The 21,648-nt window shown below is 36.2% G+C and overlaps 1 protein-coding gene across 1 annotated transcript in view; it reads left to right on the forward strand.

Annotated features, from left to right (window-relative positions):
* CPNE4 (copine 4) overlaps positions 1 to 21,648 on the forward strand; it is a 479,775-nt gene that overhangs the window by 430,982 nt on the left and 27,145 nt on the right. The window contains exons 9-10 of the mRNA XM_058181101.1: positions 3,378 to 3,464; positions 6,150 to 6,209. Coding sequence (XP_058037084.1) covers positions 3,378 to 3,464; positions 6,150 to 6,209 — 147 coding nt within the window. The remainder of the gene's footprint in view (positions 1 to 3,377; positions 3,465 to 6,149; positions 6,210 to 21,648) is intronic.

Genomic DNA, 21,648 nt, shown 5'->3' on the forward strand with positions numbered 1-21,648 from the left:
TGGCTCCGGAGCCCCATGCAGATCTTTGGGCCCTCTGTTGCAGCTCCCTGTCCTATCACTGGCTGGCCCTGCCCCTCGCCCTCCCCTCCCGGTCATTCCTCACCTGGCCAGAGAAGGAAAGGGCAACAGCGGGGGATATAGAAATGGACAGGGCTGATTCTTTGGTACCTCACTCATGTTGGAGCTTCTTCCAGACCTTGTTAGTGCTGAGCATGCCTCAGCCGCTTGGAGAGATGTGCAACCTGCTCTCTGCCCTGAAACACTGGCACAACTGGCCACGACTGACGCTAGCCTTGCTAACATGAGGGCTGGTGGGGTGGCCAGCTGCCCCACTTGTGGTTGGCTGAGCCCAGCTGCTTGCTTGAGGGTCTCCACACTTGTGCATACCCTCCCGGCCCCACCACAGCCAGTCGGGGGTCACAAGAAGGAGGAGAAGGGTTGCCAGAAGGGAAGCCTCTGCTGCGGCTTATAATGTTAAGGAAGAGGAAGGCCGCACTAGGGAATAGTACTTAATTTCCTTAAGAACTGGGATTAGACTATATAATAATAATAATAATAATAATAATAATAATAATAATAATAATAATAATAATAATAATAATAATAATAATAATAATAATAATAATAATAATAATAATAATAATAACAGAGTTGGAAGGACCTTGGAGGTCTTCTAGTCCAACCCCCTGCCAGGGCAGGAAACCCTACACCATTTCAGACAAATAGTTATCCAATATTTTCTTAAAAACTTCCAGTGTTGGAGCATTCACAACTTCTGCAGGCAAGTTGTTCCACTGATTAATTGTTCTAACTGTCAGGAAATTTCTCCTTAGTTCTAAGTTGCTTCTCTCCTTGATTAGTTTCCATCCATTGCTTCTTGTTCTACTCTCAGGTGCTTTGGAGAATAGTTTGACTCCCTCTTCTTTGTGGCAACCCCTGAGATATTGGAATACTGCTATCATGTCTTCCCTAGTCCTTCTTTTCATTAAACTAGACATACCCAGTTCCTGCAACCATTCTTCATATGTTTTAGCCTCTAGTCCCCTAATCATCTTTATTGCTCTTCTCTGCACTCTTTCTAGAGTCTCAAGATCTTTTTTACATTGTGGCGACCAAAACTGAATGCAATATTCCAAGTGTGGCCTTATCATGGCATTATAAAGTGGTATTAACACTTCATGTAATCTTGAGTCTATCCCTCTGTTTATGCAGCCCAGAACTGTGTTGGCTTTTTTGGCAGCTGCTGCACACTGCTGTCTCGTATCTAAATGGTTGTCCACTAGAACTCCAAGTTCCCTCTCACAGTTACTACTATTGAGTAAGGTACCACATATACGGTACCTCTGCATTTTGGTTTTTTTTGCCTAAATGTAGAACCTTACTTTTTTCACTGTTGAATTTCATTTTGTTAGATAGCGCCCAATGTTCAAGTCTGTCAAGATCCTTCTGTATCTTGAGCCTATCTTCTGGAATGTTGGCTATTCCTGTCAGTTTGTGTCATCTGCAAATTTGATGAGTTCCCCATCTATCCCCTTGTCCAAGTCATTGATGAAGATGTTGAAGAGTACTGGGCCTAAAACAGAGCCTTGGGGTACTCCACTACATACTTCCCTCCATGTGGATATAGTTCCATTGAGGACTATACATTGAGTGTGGTTGGTCAGCCAGTTATGAATCCATCTGGTGGTGGTGCTGTCTAACCCACATTTTTCTACTATATCTAGTAGTAGGTTTTGGTCTACTTTATCAAATGTTTTACTGAAGTCCAAGTAAATTATATTGACAGCATTCCTCTAGACCACGAATTTTGTCACTTTGTCAAAGAATGCAATAAGATTAGTCTGGCATGATCTGTTTTTGACAAGCCCATGTTGGCTTTTGGTTATTACTTTGTTTGCTTCTAGGTGTTCGGTGATTCGTTGTTTGATTATCTTTTCCAGAATCTTCCCTGTTATTGAGATCAGGCTGATAGGTCTGTAGTTTCCTGGATCTGTTTTTTTTCCCTTTTTTGAAGATGGGAACTACATCAGCTCTTTTCCAGTCCTCTGGCAGTTTCCCTGTGCTCCAGGATCTTTGAAAGATATAGTTCAGTGGTTCTGAGATCTTGTCTGCCAGTTCCTTCAGAACCTTGGGGTGTAATCCATCCGGTCCTGGTGATTTGAACTCGTCTAGGGTAGACAGGTGTTCACTTACCATTTTCTTCCCTATTTTAACTTGTGTTCCTAATCTGTTTTTTTATGGTGCTGTTTTTGATAGGTTGGATTGTTTTAATTTAATTTAATAAGAAAAATTTAGAATCTGGGATGCAGTGCTTAGTTTGTTGTCCCAGTAATACTCTTCCAGGAGAAGCCACTGGACTGGACACTAAAGCATATGTCAACAAGGTAATACTGCAACTCATTCGCTCATCTAATAGTTAGAAAACACTAGGGGAAATATAACCATATAAAGCAGCCTGTTGCCGTTTCCTCCAGATATATGGACCAATTCTTAGACTGTCTAACTATGCTTAGTTAGATATAAATTTTAGTTTATAAACTATATATTTATAGTTAAATATAAATTTTCCATGCTGGAAATTTAGGAAGCTGAAGTATATAGATTGGGACAATGGCCAAATTTGGTATCATTATTACAAAATATTTCCATAATTATTTTCAGTCTTGTTTTTGACTGACCAAAAGAAAGCACTTCTTTCTTTACAAATTACAAAATTTATTATTGGGACTATTTTGGACTATTCTTCCAAAAGTTGAATCAATAGATTTAGTTAAAATAATTAAGAAGTGAACTTCTGAATACTAGCTGTTATGAGAGATGTAATGGAGTTGGCATGAAATACATATACATTTTACAGGTTTCGCAGTGGAATTTTCTAGGGACAAGCCTTTGAATTAGAGTTTTGATATAAATCAGAGGATGCTGATATAGTTTGGCTGCTTGTCCCAGAACTGCGGCTGACATTAACTTGATCTGAGCATTCATCTGGAAGGTGTAAAGATTCAAAATGGAAAATGTCAAGGAAATCTTAATGAATTTTCTATAAACTCAGAAACAAATTTCATTTGCAGATCAGCAATTAATATGGTGTTTGACCAACTGTGTCATGTCCTACATGTTGCGATTTTGGATCTTGGTCAGTGATAGAATGACAGAGTAGCATATGCCCATACTAGAACAGCTTTGCAATAAGAGCATGCCAAATCAAAGTTATTGTATCAACATTCTCAAGTAGCTGAAATTATATTTACACATTTGTTCTGATCTCTTGTGGTTGTTTTGTGTGATGTTTTGAATAGATTAAACTGCACATTATGTAATCTGAGTAAATGATAAATGAAGACAGGACTTTCATGCTCTGATTTGTGTTTTCACAGGTTCAGTGGGAGTGTATAAACCCCAAGTATAAAGTAAAGAAGAAGAATTACAAAAACTCTGGCATCGTCATTCTTAATCTGTGCAAGGTGCTTTTATTTAAGTAGTGCTTTAATAATGAATGTGAAAGTACTGTTTTCAACATCCGTGACAAAAGTAAACACAGGAGAGGGAATTGGTTTCTGCTGTCCATATTTTGTAGATTTTTATACATGTCAAAAATAAAATATGTCATAAAAATGCATATTTTGGGATTCCCAAAGGTAGGATAACAGATGTTGCTACATCATGGTAGATCAACGTTTTCATTGGGTTGACAGCTGCAGATCCAAAATGGGCATTGACCCTCATACATTCAATCTGCTAGCCATGTATATTCAAAGGAATACATTTGGTTAATTATACTAAAAGATACTAATAAAGTTTCTGAGTTAAGATTAAATTCTGGTAATCTCTGGGCACATCAAAAGAGTTATATTGGTGTTTGTCATCTTCAAGGACATGTTTTGACTTTTAGATAATATCTGCTAATCTTGGTAGTTCCCCAGGCAGATACTAACAAAAGCAATCATGCTTAGCTTAGATAATATAAGCCAAGGATTAGTATCATCACTGAATTTAGTTATGTTCACAATACAGAAATTAAATGGATAATCTAATAAAAAAGAAAATGGGATTGAATCTAACATCAGGATGCACTGAAGTTACTTCAAAACCATCCATAATTTAATTGCATTGGTTTTAAATGAAAAAGAAGTTTAATATTTTACTGGTCCAAACAAGGGTTAGCCGGAAATTGCTGGAAATGTAATCACTGGGTATCACTGGAGGAGTGAGAAAAACTTACTATAATTGAGACATTAATTGAGATATTGTCTGATCTGGTTAATATATGGATGGGAGACACCAGAAACTCTCAGGGCTATGGGGAGAAATTTTTTTAAGCAAAAACAACTTGGAAGAAAGCAGAAGCAATCCATTTCTATATTGTTATGGGAAAGTTACAGAAATGTGTCCATCTAATCACCAGATGTCAAGATTTACCAAGCGAAATCTTCATCTTTATATCTTACTGATTTTATTCTTTGAATTTGGCAAGATATTATTGTTCATCTATGTTTTCCTATACACTTATGTATTTTTTCATTAGACCAAAATGAAATTTTAAAAAATTAGGCAATAAAGGGCAAAATAGTTATACAGCATTTTATGATTACTGTAATAGTTCTAGAACCCTTCTACAGAAAAGAAGGCAAAGTTTATTATTCCAGTGAAGTATTTTTCACTATGGAAGGATATAAAGAGAGATGGAAGTTGGGGATTTTTTCTATTGCAGTCCACAGTCATAGGAAAGGATGGGCTACTCCACAAGTAGAAATGCTGGTAGTCCTCTACATATGATCGCAATTGAGCCCAAATTTTTTGTTGCTAAGTGACACATTTGTTATGTGAACTTTGCCCCATTTTATGACTTTCTCACCACAGTTGTTAAGGAAATCACTGTAGTTGTTAAGTTAGTAACAAGGTTGTTAAGTCAATCTGGCTTCCCCATTGACTTTACTCGTCAGAAGGTCGCAAAAGGTGATCACATGACCCTGGGACACTGCACCCATCATAAATACAAGTGAATTGCCAACCATCTGAATTTTAAGCACAGAACTATGGGAATGCTGCAATGGTCATAAATGTGAAAAATGGTCATATTCCTTTTTTCAGTGCTGTTATAACTTTGAACAGTCACTAAATGCACTAAATGAACTGTTGTAAATTGAGGATTACCTGTCTATAGAAATAGCTCCTTTGCTAGTGCTTGGCTTGGAAGGGTCATGAGCAAATTGACTTTGAAGAAATATTGCGGAATTCCCACAGATGATATTAAAACAGATCAAACTATTTTATTCCCTTCCTGCATTTGCAAAGAAATAATTGAAACTTCTTTTTCCAAGACACTCATTGGTGTCCCTAACTGCTCCGAAAAATAAGCAAGCACAAGTTAACCAAACAGCAACAATAGCAACAGAATGTTCTTTTTTTCATTCCTCCAAAACTTCACATGATGGACAGATCTGTCTTGAGTTTTATTGTCAATGGTGCACTGACTTTGGGATGCTGTAGCAACCTTAAGTATGGCATTGAACCATAGAACATTGTATATGGAGATTTATTTATTTTATTTGTTAATTAACTATGTTAATTAACTATGTTAATTTGATATAATGAAGGGAACAATGGGACAGGAATGGTAGGCACGCTGGTGCTTTTATGCACGCCCCTTACAGACCTCTTAGGAATGGGGTGAGGTCAATAGTAGATAGTCTTTGGTTAAAGCTTTGGGGATTTTGAGAAGAGACCACAGAGTCTCAGTCATCCAGATCATGGTTGTCCCAAAGGTGCTTTTTCTAGAGGCAACTGGACTGGAAAATACCACCTTTGGGACATAGAACATAGTCCATTTCTGGAAATCCCCAATTCATTTCCATTAAATGACATCTCAGCTAGGAACCCCATATGATTACATAATTTTCAACTCTCTTTCAAAACAATACTATGCTATGATTCTTAGCATTGAAAGTCTTTTCCCCCCTCCTTTATGTAAAGATAGGGAGAAGGAATGAATATTTATTTTTACCCTGAGGGACATTATTTCCTGTATTGCTTATTCTCAATATTCTCTCAGTTACTAATGGCTACAAAGATATACCTTCCCATATGAAAAGGGAAATATTTAAGAACACATGGTTTTAAACCCAGATTTCTGACTTTCTTCCCTCCAGATTCACAAGATGCATTCATTCTTAGATTACATAATGGGTGGCTGTCAAATACAGTTTACAGTAAGTATTTTGTTTATTTTTAAAAAAGACAAAATCTTTCACAATGCAAATATTATTTTACACACAGGATAATAGACAGGAAGTAATATTGCAAGGCTTTGTTGAATTCAGATAAGATATAAATGTGTTAAAATATTTAATTTTTAATAATCTATTGAAAAATATAACATATTTTATGTGTAATAGCTTGTATAAATTACACTCATTAATAATGAAAACCTGATAGCATGTCAAATTTAATTTTGCCTATAAATATTTGACATTTGTTTAACTAATACAATAAGTTAGATGCTCATTTTCTAAAGCAGTGCCTCAAAATAAACTGATGTGGTTGTATCAATCTTTGGGTATTTACCATTCATAGTATACATCTAAAAGTTTGTTCTTTGGACATTTGCTTTGTTTTTCTAACTTCGCTAAATCCAACATGTTTGAGGATTTATACTGTTATTTTTGGAAACAAAATTTATGCTGGTGCATTTGAATACAAACTACATTTGCACTTTTCAACTGAATTGTCAAGAATACATTTGTCCTTCCAGCTTTATTTGAGCTTTGTGAAAAAAGTGTTCTGCTTTAACTCTTATTTAAAATTCATTTTAGTCATATATAAATTTTATGCTCATATATTAATATATATGAACGTATCTGTTTAATATCAAAATGTCTGTTTTGATATTATACACACATGCATATATAATATGAAATGTTTTTTTATACATATACATACCGAGAGAGAGAGAGAGAGAGAGAGAGAGAGAGAGAGAGAGAGAAATATGTGTGAAGTTCCATGCAGCTTTTTTTTTAATACAAATGAATGCAGAAGGTGGACAGAACAGATATATGACTAAGTACTAAATACTGATTAAATTATGCTCTTAGATCAGGGGTGGCTAATAAATGTTCCCAAGGGACAACTGGGGAACCTGAGGAACTGGGACTGTTGTGGAGGGCCAGCACAATAACTTCTAGCTACACCAGTGATAGTCAACTTGGTCCCTACCGCCCACTAGTGGGCGTTCCAACTTTCATGGTGGGCAGTAGAGGTTTTGTCCGATACCGAAGCACTTTCCTTTTTTTTAATTTAATTGACTTTTTAAAAAAATTTCATAACATTGTTGAAAAATATTTTCATTAGGTTTTCATAAAATTCCCTGTGACAATTTAAATTTCTAAGAATATTTGTATCGCCCGTGCATAAGTTTGGTTCACGTTACGTAAGTGAAACTAACTATACTTGCTATAGTGCAACCGCAAACAAAAGAGCTTCATCCCAGAATAGCTCACACATCTCCCTCCACACCATCCAGCTGTAATAGACAAGCAGAGATGGTAGCCAGCACCCCCCCCCCAAACCTAATCCACGATGCATGAGAGGCATGCACAGACGACGATACATGGATCATTATTGTGGAACCGGTGGGCGGTTAGAAAATTTTACTACTAACAGAGATACAAAAGTGGGTGGTAGGTATAAAAAGGTTGACTACCCCTGAGCTACATTTTATGCACTTGCTTGCAAGACCACGTTCTAATCTAGGCAACGGTGACCTGAGCCCAGATCCCCTCACAAATACCTACTGCTGCCACCTCAGCCTGCTCCAGTGAGGGATGAGTGCTACGCAGTCAAAGAAAATTGCTTTCTCTCCTTCTCCTCCCATGGTCACCAGCCAACTGAAAGAGCACAGGAAGTGACTGCAGAGAGTTATACCTGATTCGGTCCCTTCTTCCATCCACTATGACATGGTTATTTATATTTGATTTCTAATTTCCAATTGACCTCACACAGGCCAGACAGAGACAGCCAAAGGGCCAGATGTGGCCTGGAGGACTGTAAAATGCACAAGTCTGTCTTAGATCAATCTATGGATATTCCTTTTTCCTAGTGACATATTTTCCTCAAATATTAAAAGCCATATGTCAATCTTAAGAGACTTTAAAAAATAATAATGGCCTCCTGTTTAAGTTTCTGGTTCCATAAAGCAGATAATAACTTGGCAATAAAATGTTTGACCTCAATCCCCCCCAAAAAAAACTAAGTTACAGGTCTTTCAGTCCCAAGATTCATTTAATTCACTTTTTCTGGAAGAACATTTGAAGAAAATGTATCCTGTAATAATGGATATGAATATGGCAATCAATTTTTTCTAGAGACATTCTCAAAAAAAATATAAATTAAATTTAGTAAAGGTCCATAGGAATTTTTGCCATTAAGGCATTTATTAACCATTCAGATGTCATAAGAATTTCAATGTTTTGTTTTGTTTTTTAATTTAGGATAAGTCCAATTGAACTCAGTGGAATTTAATTCCAAATAAGCATGTTTAGAATCAATGTCTATGGAGATTCTCAGTCATCCAGATCATGGTTGTCCCAAAGGTGTTTTTTTCAAGAGGCAACTGGACTTTCTGGGGGTTTTTTGAAGACCTTTCATTTCTCATCTAAGAAGCAAAGAGCTGAAGAAGCTTCTTGGATGAGAAGCGAAAGGTCTTCAAAGAAAAACCAGAAAGTCCAGTTGCCTCTTGAAAAAAGCACCTTTGGATTTAGAATCAATATTAATGTGTCATGAAAATCAGTGGTAATATAATTTTCAGAATTCACTTTAAAAACTATTAACCAAGTACTGTATCATACTCATATCTGTATACAATATTAAATATATATTATTGTATTAAATAAAATTATTAGAATTTGTTACCCATAACATGTGAAGGACTGCAGTACATTTTATATATAATGTAATTTATATATGTATGCATGTGTGCATGTATAAATACACACACACATTGCAATTGTTCACATGTTCTGTTATCTAATAATTTATTTTATTTAATACAATAATTGTTATAATGTTTGTGGTAATTTTCAGAGAAGAAAACAGAGACTATAATTCACAAGGAGTCTGATGCCAGATTAAGGACTACATTTTATACTGGCAGTATTTCTGCAGAAACAGGTGCAGAATTCTGAAGTTTTTTTGCAAGTCAGCCCACTCTCTTTTTGTTTTCAAATTAATTACGTCTTCAATGAGTTCAAGTAGGGGGCAGACAATACAATGCAGCTGTGATCGGAAAGGCTGTTTGATAGGGGAGGAACCAAGTTGCTAAGCATAGGTTTGTGAACAAAAAGCTATAGTATGATGAACCTGCTAATTTGAAAAACTAATGAGAGCTTTTGTAGCATCAAATTGGGTCTTCTGAAGATGTGCCTTTGTAAGCATATCATGTCTTGCTAGAAAGAATGTATCATAAATAAAAGCAAACACTTGGTTTTTTTTAAACCATTTTAAAGATTCTATGGTCACTTTCAAGAGAAAGCTTTATTTTTAAAAAATTGACTGTTTAAATGATTCTACAGCATTGTATTAGCAATACTGATAAGAAAAAAAAGCTTATCCTATTATTAAGATAATAAAATTTATAGGGCAGATTTTCACTTAGCTTACCTGAGTCAAATAGAAACATTATAAAGAAAACAGTTGCTGCTAATTCTACTCAAGAAAAAAGTGACGTTCCCATAAATCTGACCAGAACATGGATGATAATTTTAAAATATGTTGTAGGTTTGAAATCCCACTGCTATTATCTGCCTTTTGAAGATATAAATTTAATAGCAGTAAAGACAAATTCAGATATGCCCTCCTTATTCACTCCCATCAAAGGAACTGTGATTTCTATTTCATATTTCATGGATAATTGTGTCTTTTAAAGACAATGATGCATTCAGATAACAGCCCTCATTTAAAAATCAAGATATTTTATAAGAGAATATATAGAACAGTTCCTGATACCTCTTTTATAAAACTGAATAAAGCTGAAATACTATAAGCCGCATAATTATATTTTGATGGAAAATCAAAATTTTGATATGTGTAAATACAGAAACTTTCAAACTATTCTGCATGAGTAATCTCTTGGCTTTAATTTTTTCATCAGCTGGGAGTATACAAGATTTTAAAAGTTATGATATTGAGTCATCCTCAAAGCAATTAAATATTAGCTTTACATAGATGAGAGGGAAGGAAAAGAAATAAAAAATGCATAAAGCCTAATAAAGAAATGATTTGAGAAAATTATATTAAAGCCACCTTATTATCCTTCTCAGATTTGGCAGAAACAAGTCTTACAAAGTTACCATGCAGAACAAAGTTGGAAACTAAATACCATCATAGAAAACACCCTGATCCTTATGAATATCATCCCAGGTACAAAGGAAGCTTCCTAAATACTGAATAATAATAATTCCAGTGGAAATGGAGTAGCTTCAATGCATTCTATCTATCTCAGGGGTGAAATGCTACTGTTTTGGACCGGTTTGCCCGAATCGGTAGTAAAAAATGCTACCATTCACCCAAACCAGTTAATAAAAAATGCTTTAAAAAGAAAAAAGTTCCAACAATCAGCTGTGCCAGGCAATCGTTTGAACTTTTTTTTAAACTTTTTTTTTTGCATTTTTTTACTACCAATCAGTTGTGACACAATCAGCTGTGCCTGATTGTCTGTGAGGTTCCTGCTTGTTGCAGGGGCCATTTTGTGTGAAGTCCAGCTGCTTTTCCATTGTGTGTGAGCCAGTTGTGTAGCTTTTGTGTTATTTATGTGTAAAGTGTGATAGTTTGATTTTGAGCTCTCTGTGACTGTGAGGTTCCTGCTTGTTGCAGGGGCCATTTTGTGTGAAGTACAGCTGCTTTTACACTCTGTGTGAGTCAGTTGTGCAGCCACGCCCATCTGGGCACATGACCACCAAGCCACACTTGCCTGGACACATGACCACCAAACCACGCCCACCAAGTAACATGACCACCAAGCCATGCCCACCAGGTCACATGCCTGCCAGGCCACAACCATTAAGCCACACCCACAGATCCAGTAGGGGAAACTTTTGAATTTCACCACTGCTCTATCTAATAGATGTGTCTAATCTATTTAATAGATGTAGCATCTTAAAATGAGCCCAAGGGTCTGAGTAAGAAAAGAGATGTTCCTTTTGTACCAGAATAATATTTGTCCTGTAATTGATTCCAATAGGAATCCAAAATCTATACCCTGTGCTATTTGTAACTTCAGAAATTTGAAGATTTTAGGAAAAAGATAGCAATTGTGTGCCATAGCATAGGCAAGAAATACAATGCTAAAAAAGTAAATCATTTCAGTAGCAGAATTTTGTTCCAGAAAGACATTTCTGGAACTTAGATTATAATTTTTCTCCATGTTGTGTGAGTATAGTTGTATTATAAAACTATAACATACCACAATCTACATACCATGTAGTGATGTTGAATATTTTTGTAATCAGTTTTATAATCTTTATTTATTTATTTATTTGTCACAACATTATATACAGGAACATATATTGAAAGGAAACAATAGGACATGAACGGTAGGCAATTTGTGCACGTATGCATGCCCCTATAGTCTCTTAGGAATGGGGTGAGATCAATGGTAGATAGTTTTTGGTTAAAGCTTTTAGGAGTTGGAAAGGAGACCACTGAGTCAGGTAGTGTATTCCAAGCATTAAAAACTCTGTTACTGAAGTCATATTTTTTGCAATCAAAATTGAAGTGGTTGACATTAAGTTTGAATCTGTTGTTTGCTCTTGTATTATTGCTATTGAAGCTGAAGAAGTCTTTAACAGAAAGGACATTGCAGTAGATGATTCTGTGTGTTAAACACAGGTCTTGTCGGAGTCGGCGGAGTTCTAAGTTCTGGGTCCTCATTTTACCTACCTTATAAAGGATGGAAGGCTGAGTCAACCTTTGGCCGGGCTTGAACCTGCAGTAATTGCAGGCTACTGTGTTCTAATAACAGGCTTCTTAACAGCCTGAGCTATTCCGGCCCTCCAAAGTGGCTTTGGCACTTAGATCATTTGATATGAAAACTCCAAGGTCCTTGAAAGGGTGGGGGTCATCTGTAGGATAATGTCCATCAATCTTGTACTTAGTGTTTGGGTTCTTTTTTCCAATATGTAAGACTGAAATTTGCTGGTTGAGATTTGGAATTGCCAAGTTTTAGACCAATTGGATACAAAATCAAGGTCTTTTTGAAGGGTATTACTATTGTTGGTGGTGTTAAATAGTTTGACATCGTCAGCAAAGAGAACACAATAACTTGAGATATGGTCACAGAGATCATTTATGTATAGTATGAAGAGCGTTGGTCCAAGAACGCTACCTTGAGGAACGCCACTTTTGACAGGGACAGGATTTGATAGAGCATTGCCAATTTTGACCACTTGTTGTCTGTTTGACAGGAAAGCAGTTATCCAATTGTGAAGAGGTCCTGAAATGCCGTAGGATTTCAGTTTTAGGAGAAGTTTATCATATACTACTGAGTCAAAAGCTTTGCAGAAGTCTATGTAGATTGCATCTATTGCTTTGCCTTGATAAAGATTAGTAGTCCATATGTTTTTGCAGTGGAGAAGTTGTAAGTTACATGATAATTTTTTTCTGAAACCATATTGTTTATGAGAGAGTAGGTTGTTTGTTTCTAGGTGGAGGGTAATGGATTGGTTGATGATAGATTCCATTACTTTGCAGGTGACGCAGCATAGAGAGATTGGTCTGTAATTTTCAACTAGGCTGGGATCTCCTTTTTTGAAGATAGGGATGACTGTGGCTAGAGACCAAAGTTTGGGAAGGGAACCAGTCTTGAAAGCTTTATCGAAGATTATGCTTAGGGGTTCTGCTATATTAGTGGAAAGTTTTTTTAAGAAGTATGCACATAGTCCAATAGATAAAGATGGTTTCAGTTTGTGAAGAGCTTTTTCAACATAATCTTCTGTGAAGTCTATATGAGTTAAGTCATTGTAATCATTATTAGTACGATTGGGGAATGTCAGATATGAGCATCACTGTTAACAAAGACTGAGTTAATAAAGACTGAGCCAAAAAATGTGTTAAAGAGGTTTGCTTTAACTGTTTCATCGTTATAGTCATTGCCGTTAGATTCTCTTAGTGATGTGATGGATCTTGATTCTTTAAGTTTGTTGTTAACAAAATTATAGAAAGCACGTTTGGAATTTGTGCGCAGAAGATCTTCTTCTTGCTTTGTGTGGTAAATGGTGCATTCAGTTTTTATTTGGTTGCAAATATTTCTGTAGCGGTTTTTGAAGTTTGCTACATGGCCTTTTTTGTTTCTTTTCCAGAGGGATTTTTTTTTTTTTGGATTGAAGCTTCTTTATTGATATGGGTAATTTGTTTTTTATTTTATTTTGGTGGTGATTTGTGGTACGTATTGTTTGATGATTCTATTGATTTCAAATAGGAAAACTCTGTAGTGGTCTTCAGCAGTTATACAGGTTGAGAATAGATTTTGCTAGTCAAGATATGAGAGGTTGTTGTTTATAAGGTCATAGCTGGCTTTTTTGAAATTGTAGTTAGGAGTACTATTATTATGATGATTTATGTGAGGACATATATTGAGACAAAAGTTTATCATGCGGTGGTCACTGCTAGAAAAGGGTTCTTTTATTTGTACTCCATAAATTAAGTTTGTGTTATTGCAAAAAATGAGGTCAAGGCAGTTGTTGAGTCTTGTATTGTTATTTACTAGTTGTTCGAGACCTAGGTCTGTAACGGTGTTGTATAGTGTAGTATGGATTGGTTCAGTTGTACATTCATTTGTTATCCAGTTAATAAAAGGTAGATTTAGGTCACCCAGGAAGATGAGAGGATATGGGCAAGAGGTAGCCCATGTTAGCAGTGTGGTTAACTTATTTGCGTGATCGATGTCGTAGTCAGGTGCTCTGTAGCATAGTAAGAATCTAAGTGTGATGTTAATGGACAGGTCGCATACAATAGTTTCAGGAAGAGAAAGTTTATGTGCAACTTGAATATTTTTTAGGTTCAGTGATTTTTTATAAAAGATAGCCACTCCACCACCTCTGCGGTTTTCACGATTGATCGAAAAACTTGATATTCTTTGTTTGAAATAATGGAGTTAGGGAGGGATGAGTTTAGCCATGTTTCACAAACAAATATAATATCAAATGTACCATTGTTTAACAATAGGATAAATTCAGATAATTTGTTTACAATACTTCTTGCATTTATTAATTTACATTTGAGACCTGCAGTGTTTGGTGTAGAAGAGATAAGGGGCGTGCATACCTAGTTTTGATTGATAGTTGATTGAGGATTATGAGCAACAGGTGGTTGAAGGAAGGTTGGATGAGCATTGAGTGGTTGTTCATTGGATGATTGGAGGTTTTGTATGGGTAGTAGGGTGTTTGTTGGTTGTTCTATAGTTGATTGAACGGGTGGTTGGATGTTTCGATTGACAGGTGGATGGATGCCTTGATTGATGGATTGTTTGATGTTTTGATTGAAGTGAGGTTGAGTGATGGCTATTTGATTGTAGGATTTTCTTTTTATGCAGTCAGCACGGTAGTCAATGTAAAGGTTGGTTTCACCTTCTTCTTGTCGTCATTTGAGTTCAGAACGAAGCTCACGGGATCTAATACGTTGTAGGAATGATAGGTCTGGTCTAGCTCTGAGTTTGTTGAAGCTGAGATTGTTTCTGGCTATTGTGTTCATAGTATAGATGAAATTTCTTTTGCTGGTTTCATTTTTGCATATGACTCTACAGAATTTAGGCGCCACTGAACCATCACTTTATTTGAATTCAGGTCCATCTCTGGAGACTTCGGTTATTTCACTAGGGTTGAAGGTTGATAGTTTGTAATTTGAAATGATGTTGCGTATTTTATCAATATCTAGTTCATTTGTAATATCTAGTCCAAATAATATAGCATTTTGATGCTTTTGTTCTCTCTCAATTGTATCTTTTACTGGTATTGCTACTTTGTTTGGTTGATTGGTAGATGTTTTTGGTTTAGTTTAGAAGGCAATGTTTGTTGGTCTGGGAAATGTTTTTGATCAGTTGTGATTCCATTCATTTGTGCTGTAAATTTTTTTTCAAGATTGGTGAAGAGTGTATCAAAATGTGCTAGTAATTTTTTTCTATATTAGTTTGAATGGTGTTGATGATAGTTTTTTCTAGATTTGTTAGAATGGAGTTAGTGATAGTTTTTTCTAAGTTAGCTTGAATGGAGTTAGTGATAGTTTTTTCTAAGTTAGCGTGAATGGATTCAGTGATATTTTGATGAGATATTATTGTTGTATCGATGGTTTGTGTGTTGTCAGATATAGGATTATTACAATTATGACATAATTTTGATTTATATTGGTCATTATTTGCAGTGGCATCTATTGATCGAAAGCGTTTTGTATTTTTGTTGGAATTTCTGCCTGGCATGATTCAGTTTGTATTTTACAGTTAATTTAACTGAAATTAGACTTATGATAATAGGTGACAAGGTAAGATTTTATAATCTGATTTTATTTTCCACAAGATTTTCTTTTCCACAAGATGGCAGTGTTGGAAAGATGTGGGATGTTGGGAAGATATAGGATGTAAGATGAAGGTTGAAGGATGAGGATGAGTCTCTTTATCCTTCTCTCTCAACAGCAGGGAAGACAAGCAGAGTGATTGAAGGGTGGATGGAGGTGGATGAGAGGTCTGGGTTGAGGATTGGGTGTTAATTAATCTGCATCATTATTACTGTGATTTGAGTTTGCCTTCTGGTTCTCCTTCTAGCTGTTAATTAGTTTATAAAATAATTTGGAGATGCAAAGTCTAATACCAGAGATTAGTTTTATAATAATCAATCAATAATTATTAAGTATTGAGGAGGAGGTGAGCATGACAATCTGACATGCCTGGATTTTAAATTTATATATACAGTGGAAATCGAAAGAAGAAAAAGCCAAGAAATTAAAAGACACTTGCTCCTGGGGAGGAAAGCTATGGCACATCTAGACTGACAAATCTAGCATACTGAAAAGCAGAGACATCACTCTGCCAACAAAAGTGCGTATAGTCAAGGCTATGGTTTTCCCAGTTGCAATGTATGGCTGTGAAAGTTGGACCATAAGGCTGAGCGCCAAAGAATTGAGGCCTTTGAACTGCGGTGCTGGAGAAGACTCCTGCGAGTCCCTTGGACTGCAAGGCGATCAAACCAGTCAGTCCTAGAGGAGATCAACCCTGACTGCTCCTTAGAAGGCCAGATCCTGAAGATGAAACTCAAATACTTTGGATACCTAATGAGAAGGAAGGACTCACTGGAGAAGTGCCTAATGCTGGGAAAGATTGAGGGCAAAAGAAGAAGGGGATGGCAGAGAATGAAGTGGCTGGATGGAGTCACTGAAGCTGTCAGCGTGAGCTTAAATGGACTCTGGGGGATGGTAGAGGACAGGAAGGCCTGGAAGAACGTTGTCCATGGGGTCACGATGGGTTGGACATAACTTCGCAACTATCAACAACAACATCAAATACAGTGAAAAATATTTTATTTTGCCATGGTTGTATTCTAGATAGAGCACCTGAGAGTGAGGTATTCGATTAAATTCTCAGTGCTTCAGTCTTATAATTAAGGAAATGAATGTAATGGAAAAAAACATTGTATTTTATTTGTTCTACTGCCATAAGCTTGATTATAACAGTAAAACAAAGAAACACAACTGTATTGGAGTATGTTTATTTTAAAATGTACTTGCATATTGCTTGGAAAATATCGGATATGTCTTAAATTGTGCTAAGGGTTTAAATGTTTCTTGGTCTTCTGTAAAATTCCTCTTTGATTTTGTTTAATAGAGATCATGTAATTTAACTACTTTCCTGGCCCCAATGATTCCCCCCCTCTTTTTCAATTGATTTCTCAGTGATAACCTACCTGGTTGAAGATAGTTCTGCTTAGATTTGTTTAACCAGGCTAATTAGTTTTTTCTGTCTAATATTTAAAATTTGCCTCAGTTCTTTTTAATATATTCCCTAGCAGAGTAAGAACAGGTGTGTGGGGTTTTTTTTGCCTTAACTTTTAATTTAAAAGTTCATATGGAAAATATCAACCATATTAGATCATTTTCTCTAATCTTTTACTTTTTATTCCTTATGATGATGATGATTACTATATATTTTCTTCCTCTTTGGTCTTTGACTGTAAACAAAGTTAAAACTAACCCAGGGAGAGAGGTTGAATATTCCAGATTGCATCAAAGGCCCTGTAAAATTTCCCCTATAATCTAGGTGTGCCTTTTAGATATCTGTAAACAAATGTAAACAAGAAAAGCAAAAGATAAGAATGATAAATTTTCAAGTGATTTAGTATTTTGATTAACAGTTTAATCCAATTGTACAATGCATTATACTGTGTGTGGAACAATTCTCAATACTTTAAAAAATACAAAGCATGTAAAATATAATGATGTAAAATATTTAGTTTAAAATTATGTAACAGAAAATGAAGCATAATGAGAGACAGAGAGAAAAAATTCACTCATATTACTGTATCAGCTTATCGTTTTTAGCAAGAACCTAAAAGAAAAAAAAATCAGAGGAAAACTCTTTTGAGTATCAGATTTAGAAGAAGAGTATTCAATTCCCAACAGTTCAACCATAGCGGAGGAAAAAATATTCCCCCTCCTTTATCAGCTGTTAAAGTCAAAATGATATGTGAGAAAACAAGAATAAATTTTTATATTAATAGATCTGTGTCTATAAACTTAATCTGAGCATGAATTCAAATACATCCTGTACTTTAGAGGTCCATCGAAATATCTAAGTATAAGCAAAAGGGCAGTGTTTTGGGGTAGCTTTTTTTATAACTAAGTTCATCTCCCACTAATAATAATAATAAATAGTAATGTTATATGAATATTCATCAAGTCTCTAAAACCATTCCTTACCACAAGCACTTTTCTTGTACAAGTTTGTTTTCTCACAAGACATCTGGAAAGTGAAGCTGTTATATGGGGAAGTAGTGGGTTGCTACCGTTTCTCCCCAGTTTGCAAGAACTGGTAGTAAACATTTTGAGTAGTTTGGAGAACTGGTAGTAAAAATTCTGCCTGGCCTTGCCCCCAATTTATTGCTGCCTCCCAACTCCCAGCTGATCAGCTAGAAGGAAAAAATCAAGACTCGCTTGTCGAAGAAGAGGGGAAAAAAACAAGACACCGTTCCTTTAAATTGAGAAGCCAAGAAGCCTCCCAACTGGCTTCTCAGTCAGGAGGTCGCTTGGCAAAGAAGAAGTGGGGTGGGAAATGCTGTCTTTTTAAATTGACAGAGTGGCTAGAAGCTCCTTTCTGGATCAGCTGAACAACAAATTGGATAAGAGGAGGAACTCTTATATGGTTCAATGTTTTTAAAATTTTGGGGTTTGTGCAATATGGGCTTTGTGTTTCTAAAAAGGTTTGGGCGATTTCCATTGTGAAGTATCCTGTCTTGAATGAGTTTTCTGTCTGCTTGTAAATGGAGCTGAACTTCCAGCTTCCACTTTATATTATCTGTAAGCACTGGTAGCTGTTTTCTGCTTACAAAGTTTCCTTTATGCAGCTGGCAGGAATGTGGAATTCCAGGCAGGTTCCTCGCTAGCAGCTTGATTATTCCTTAATTATCTGGGATATTTTATTTGGGAAATGAAGAAGGGAGAGTTTGATTCCTTCCCAGAACAGATTAGTGGGGTGGGGTGGGGTGGAAATGGGGATTTTGAAGTAACCTTCCCCTGGAGTGGGGAGGGAATAGGGATTTTAGGCTTGCTGTCAAACATCAGCCATAATACTAATGATTGTTTTGAACAATATGCAGGTTGTATTACATGAATGGCTATTTTACATGTGAAATTATGACTGAAACCTATACAGGTTCACACTGTCAGGAAGTTTGTCCTTAGTTTTAGGTTGCTTCTCTCTTTGTTGAGTTTCCATCCATTGCTTCTTGTTTTGCCTTCTGGTGCTTTGGAAAATACTTCCCTCCCCCCTTCTTTCTAGCAGCCCCTTAAAAGACTGTTGCCTATCACACTCTTGGGCAAAGCATGTGAGCCATTTCCTCCTTTCAGTGGTCCATGAAAGTGCATCTATAGCAGAGGTTTCTAACCTTGGCCACTTTAAGACTTTAAGACAGCAAAGCTGGCTGAGGAATTCTGGGAGTTGAAGTCCATAAGTCTTAAAGTGGCCAGGTTTGGAGACCCCTGATCTATAGTATGTAGATAATAAAGTTGAAAAAAGGTGAACAACATTTTTGCAGAACTATAGATACGTTGAGGCTGGGTGTGACAAGGAATGGCTGGGAGGGGAGGGGCCAGGCGAGGGGCCCCTTGACATGAGAGACATTGATTTGGCCACGCCTACCTAGTCATATGACCATCAAGCCACACCCACTTTCACATAACCATCAAGCCATGGATATAAAATAAGCCACACCCACAGAACCAGTAGTAAAAAAAATTAGAACCCACCCCTGATATGGGAGAAGCAAACCTCCAAGTGACCATTAAATGGCAGCAAAGAGATAAATAAAAATAACTTGTTTTGCAAGCCCGGTTGTTAGATAAAATGGAGAAATGGTTAATTCATGTATAAACATATACACATATCTTTGAACTTTTGGAGGAAAGCTGAAATATAAATCTAACACATAAAATTAATCCTAATGGAGAGACAGAAGTCATAAACAAATTAATTAATTAATTAATTAATTAATTTGGTTTTTTATTTATGATTTCTATCTCTCCATTAAGAACTATGGCTGATATAAAAATCTTAATTTCTCATTTGTTCTGTTAGGGAAGGCTATTTTACACAATATTGATTGTGTTATTTCATGGCCAAAGAGTTTTACAGCATAACCTAGTATAAAAAGAAAATATTAAATATTAAATTCAATACAGAAATATGATCTAACTGAAAAGCACTTAATAAGGATAAAAAGTCCATGATTTCTGTTCTTTACATCATCTCAATTACTTTACTTTTAGCTACCAGCACTTTAAAATGTGCATTGGTTTTAATGGTCATTATATTGTGAATTGTTTTTTGTTTGGTGGGTTGATGGGTTTCTTTGCTTTCCTGTAAGCTGCCTAGGTATTTTACTGGAAAGGTTAGATAAAAATATACATATCTATAATATAAGAAACAATCTATAATATAGAAAATAATATTATATTCTATTATATAAGAAAAAATCCTTATGTTCGATTTTTCTAAATGCAGCACATTATAAAGGAATTGGTTTTATAACCAATAGTTGGTTAGGAAATGTAGCACAAAATAAATAGAATAGAATAGAATTTTTATTGGCCAAGTGTGATTGGACACACAAGGAATTTGTCTTGGTGCATATGCTCTGAGTGTACATAAAAGAAAAGATACATTCATCAAGGTACAACATTTACAACACAATTGATGGTCAATATATCAATATAAATCATAAGGATTGCCAGCAACAAGTTATAGTCATACAGCCATAAATGGAAAGAGATTGGTGATGGGAACTATGAGAAGATTAATAGTAGTGCAGATTCAGTAAATAGTTTGACATTGTTGATGGAATTATTTGTTTAGCAGAGTGATGGCCTTTGGGAAAAAACTGTTCTTGTGTCTAGCTGTTCTGGTGTGCAGTGCTCTATAGCGTCGTTTTGAGGGTAGGAGTTGAAACAGTTTATGTCCAGGATGCGAGGAGTCTGTAAATATTTTCACGGCCCTCTTCTTGATTCGTGCAGTATATAGGTCCTCAATGGAAGGCAGGTTGGTAGCAATTATTTTTTCTGCAGTTCCAATTATCCTCTGAAGTCTGTGTCTTTCTTGTTGAATTGCAGAACTGAACCAGACAGTTATAGAGGTGCAAATGACAGACTCAATAATTCCTCTATAGAACTGAATCAGCAGCTCCTTGGGCAGTTTGAGCTTACTGAGTTGGCACAGAAAGAACATTCTTTGCTGTCCTTTTTTAATGATGTTTTTGATGTTAGCTGTCCATTTTAGATCTTGCAATATGATAGAACCTAGAAATTTGAAGGTTTCTGCTGTTGATACTGTGTTGTCTAGTATTGTGAGAGGTGGAAATATGGAAGGGTTTCTCCTAAAGTCTACCACCATTTCTACGGTTTTGAGTGTGTTCAGTTCCAGATTGTTTTGGTTGCACCACAAGGCTAGTCGTTCGACCTCTCGTCTATATGCGGATTCATCATTGTCTCAAATGAGACCAATCACTGTTGTGTCATCTGCAAACTTCAGTAGCTTAACAGATGGATCATTGGAGATGCAGTCATTGGTATACAGAGAGAAGAGAAGTGGGGAGAGCACACAGCTTTGGGGGGGCCCTGTGCTAATTGTACAGGTATTTGATGTGATCTTGCTTAGCTTCACCTGCTGCTTCCTGTTTGTTAGGAAGCTTGTGATCCACTTACAAGTTTGTTCCGGTACCTGTAGCTGGTTTAGCTTAGTTAGAAGAATGTCTGGAATGATGGTATTGAATGCTGAACTAAAGTCTACAAAAAGGACCCTTGCATAGGTCTTTGGAGACTCAAGATGCTGTAGGATGTTGTCGTGTCCCACTCCTCCGCTGACGGCCGGGTCAGGGAAATCCGAATCAGGTGTGCCTCTGCAGTTCT

This window comes from Ahaetulla prasina, chromosome 4 (genome assembly GCF_028640845.1).
Source record: "Ahaetulla prasina isolate Xishuangbanna chromosome 4, ASM2864084v1, whole genome shotgun sequence".
Classification (NCBI taxonomy): Eukaryota; Metazoa; Chordata; class Lepidosauria; order Squamata; family Colubridae; genus Ahaetulla; species Ahaetulla prasina.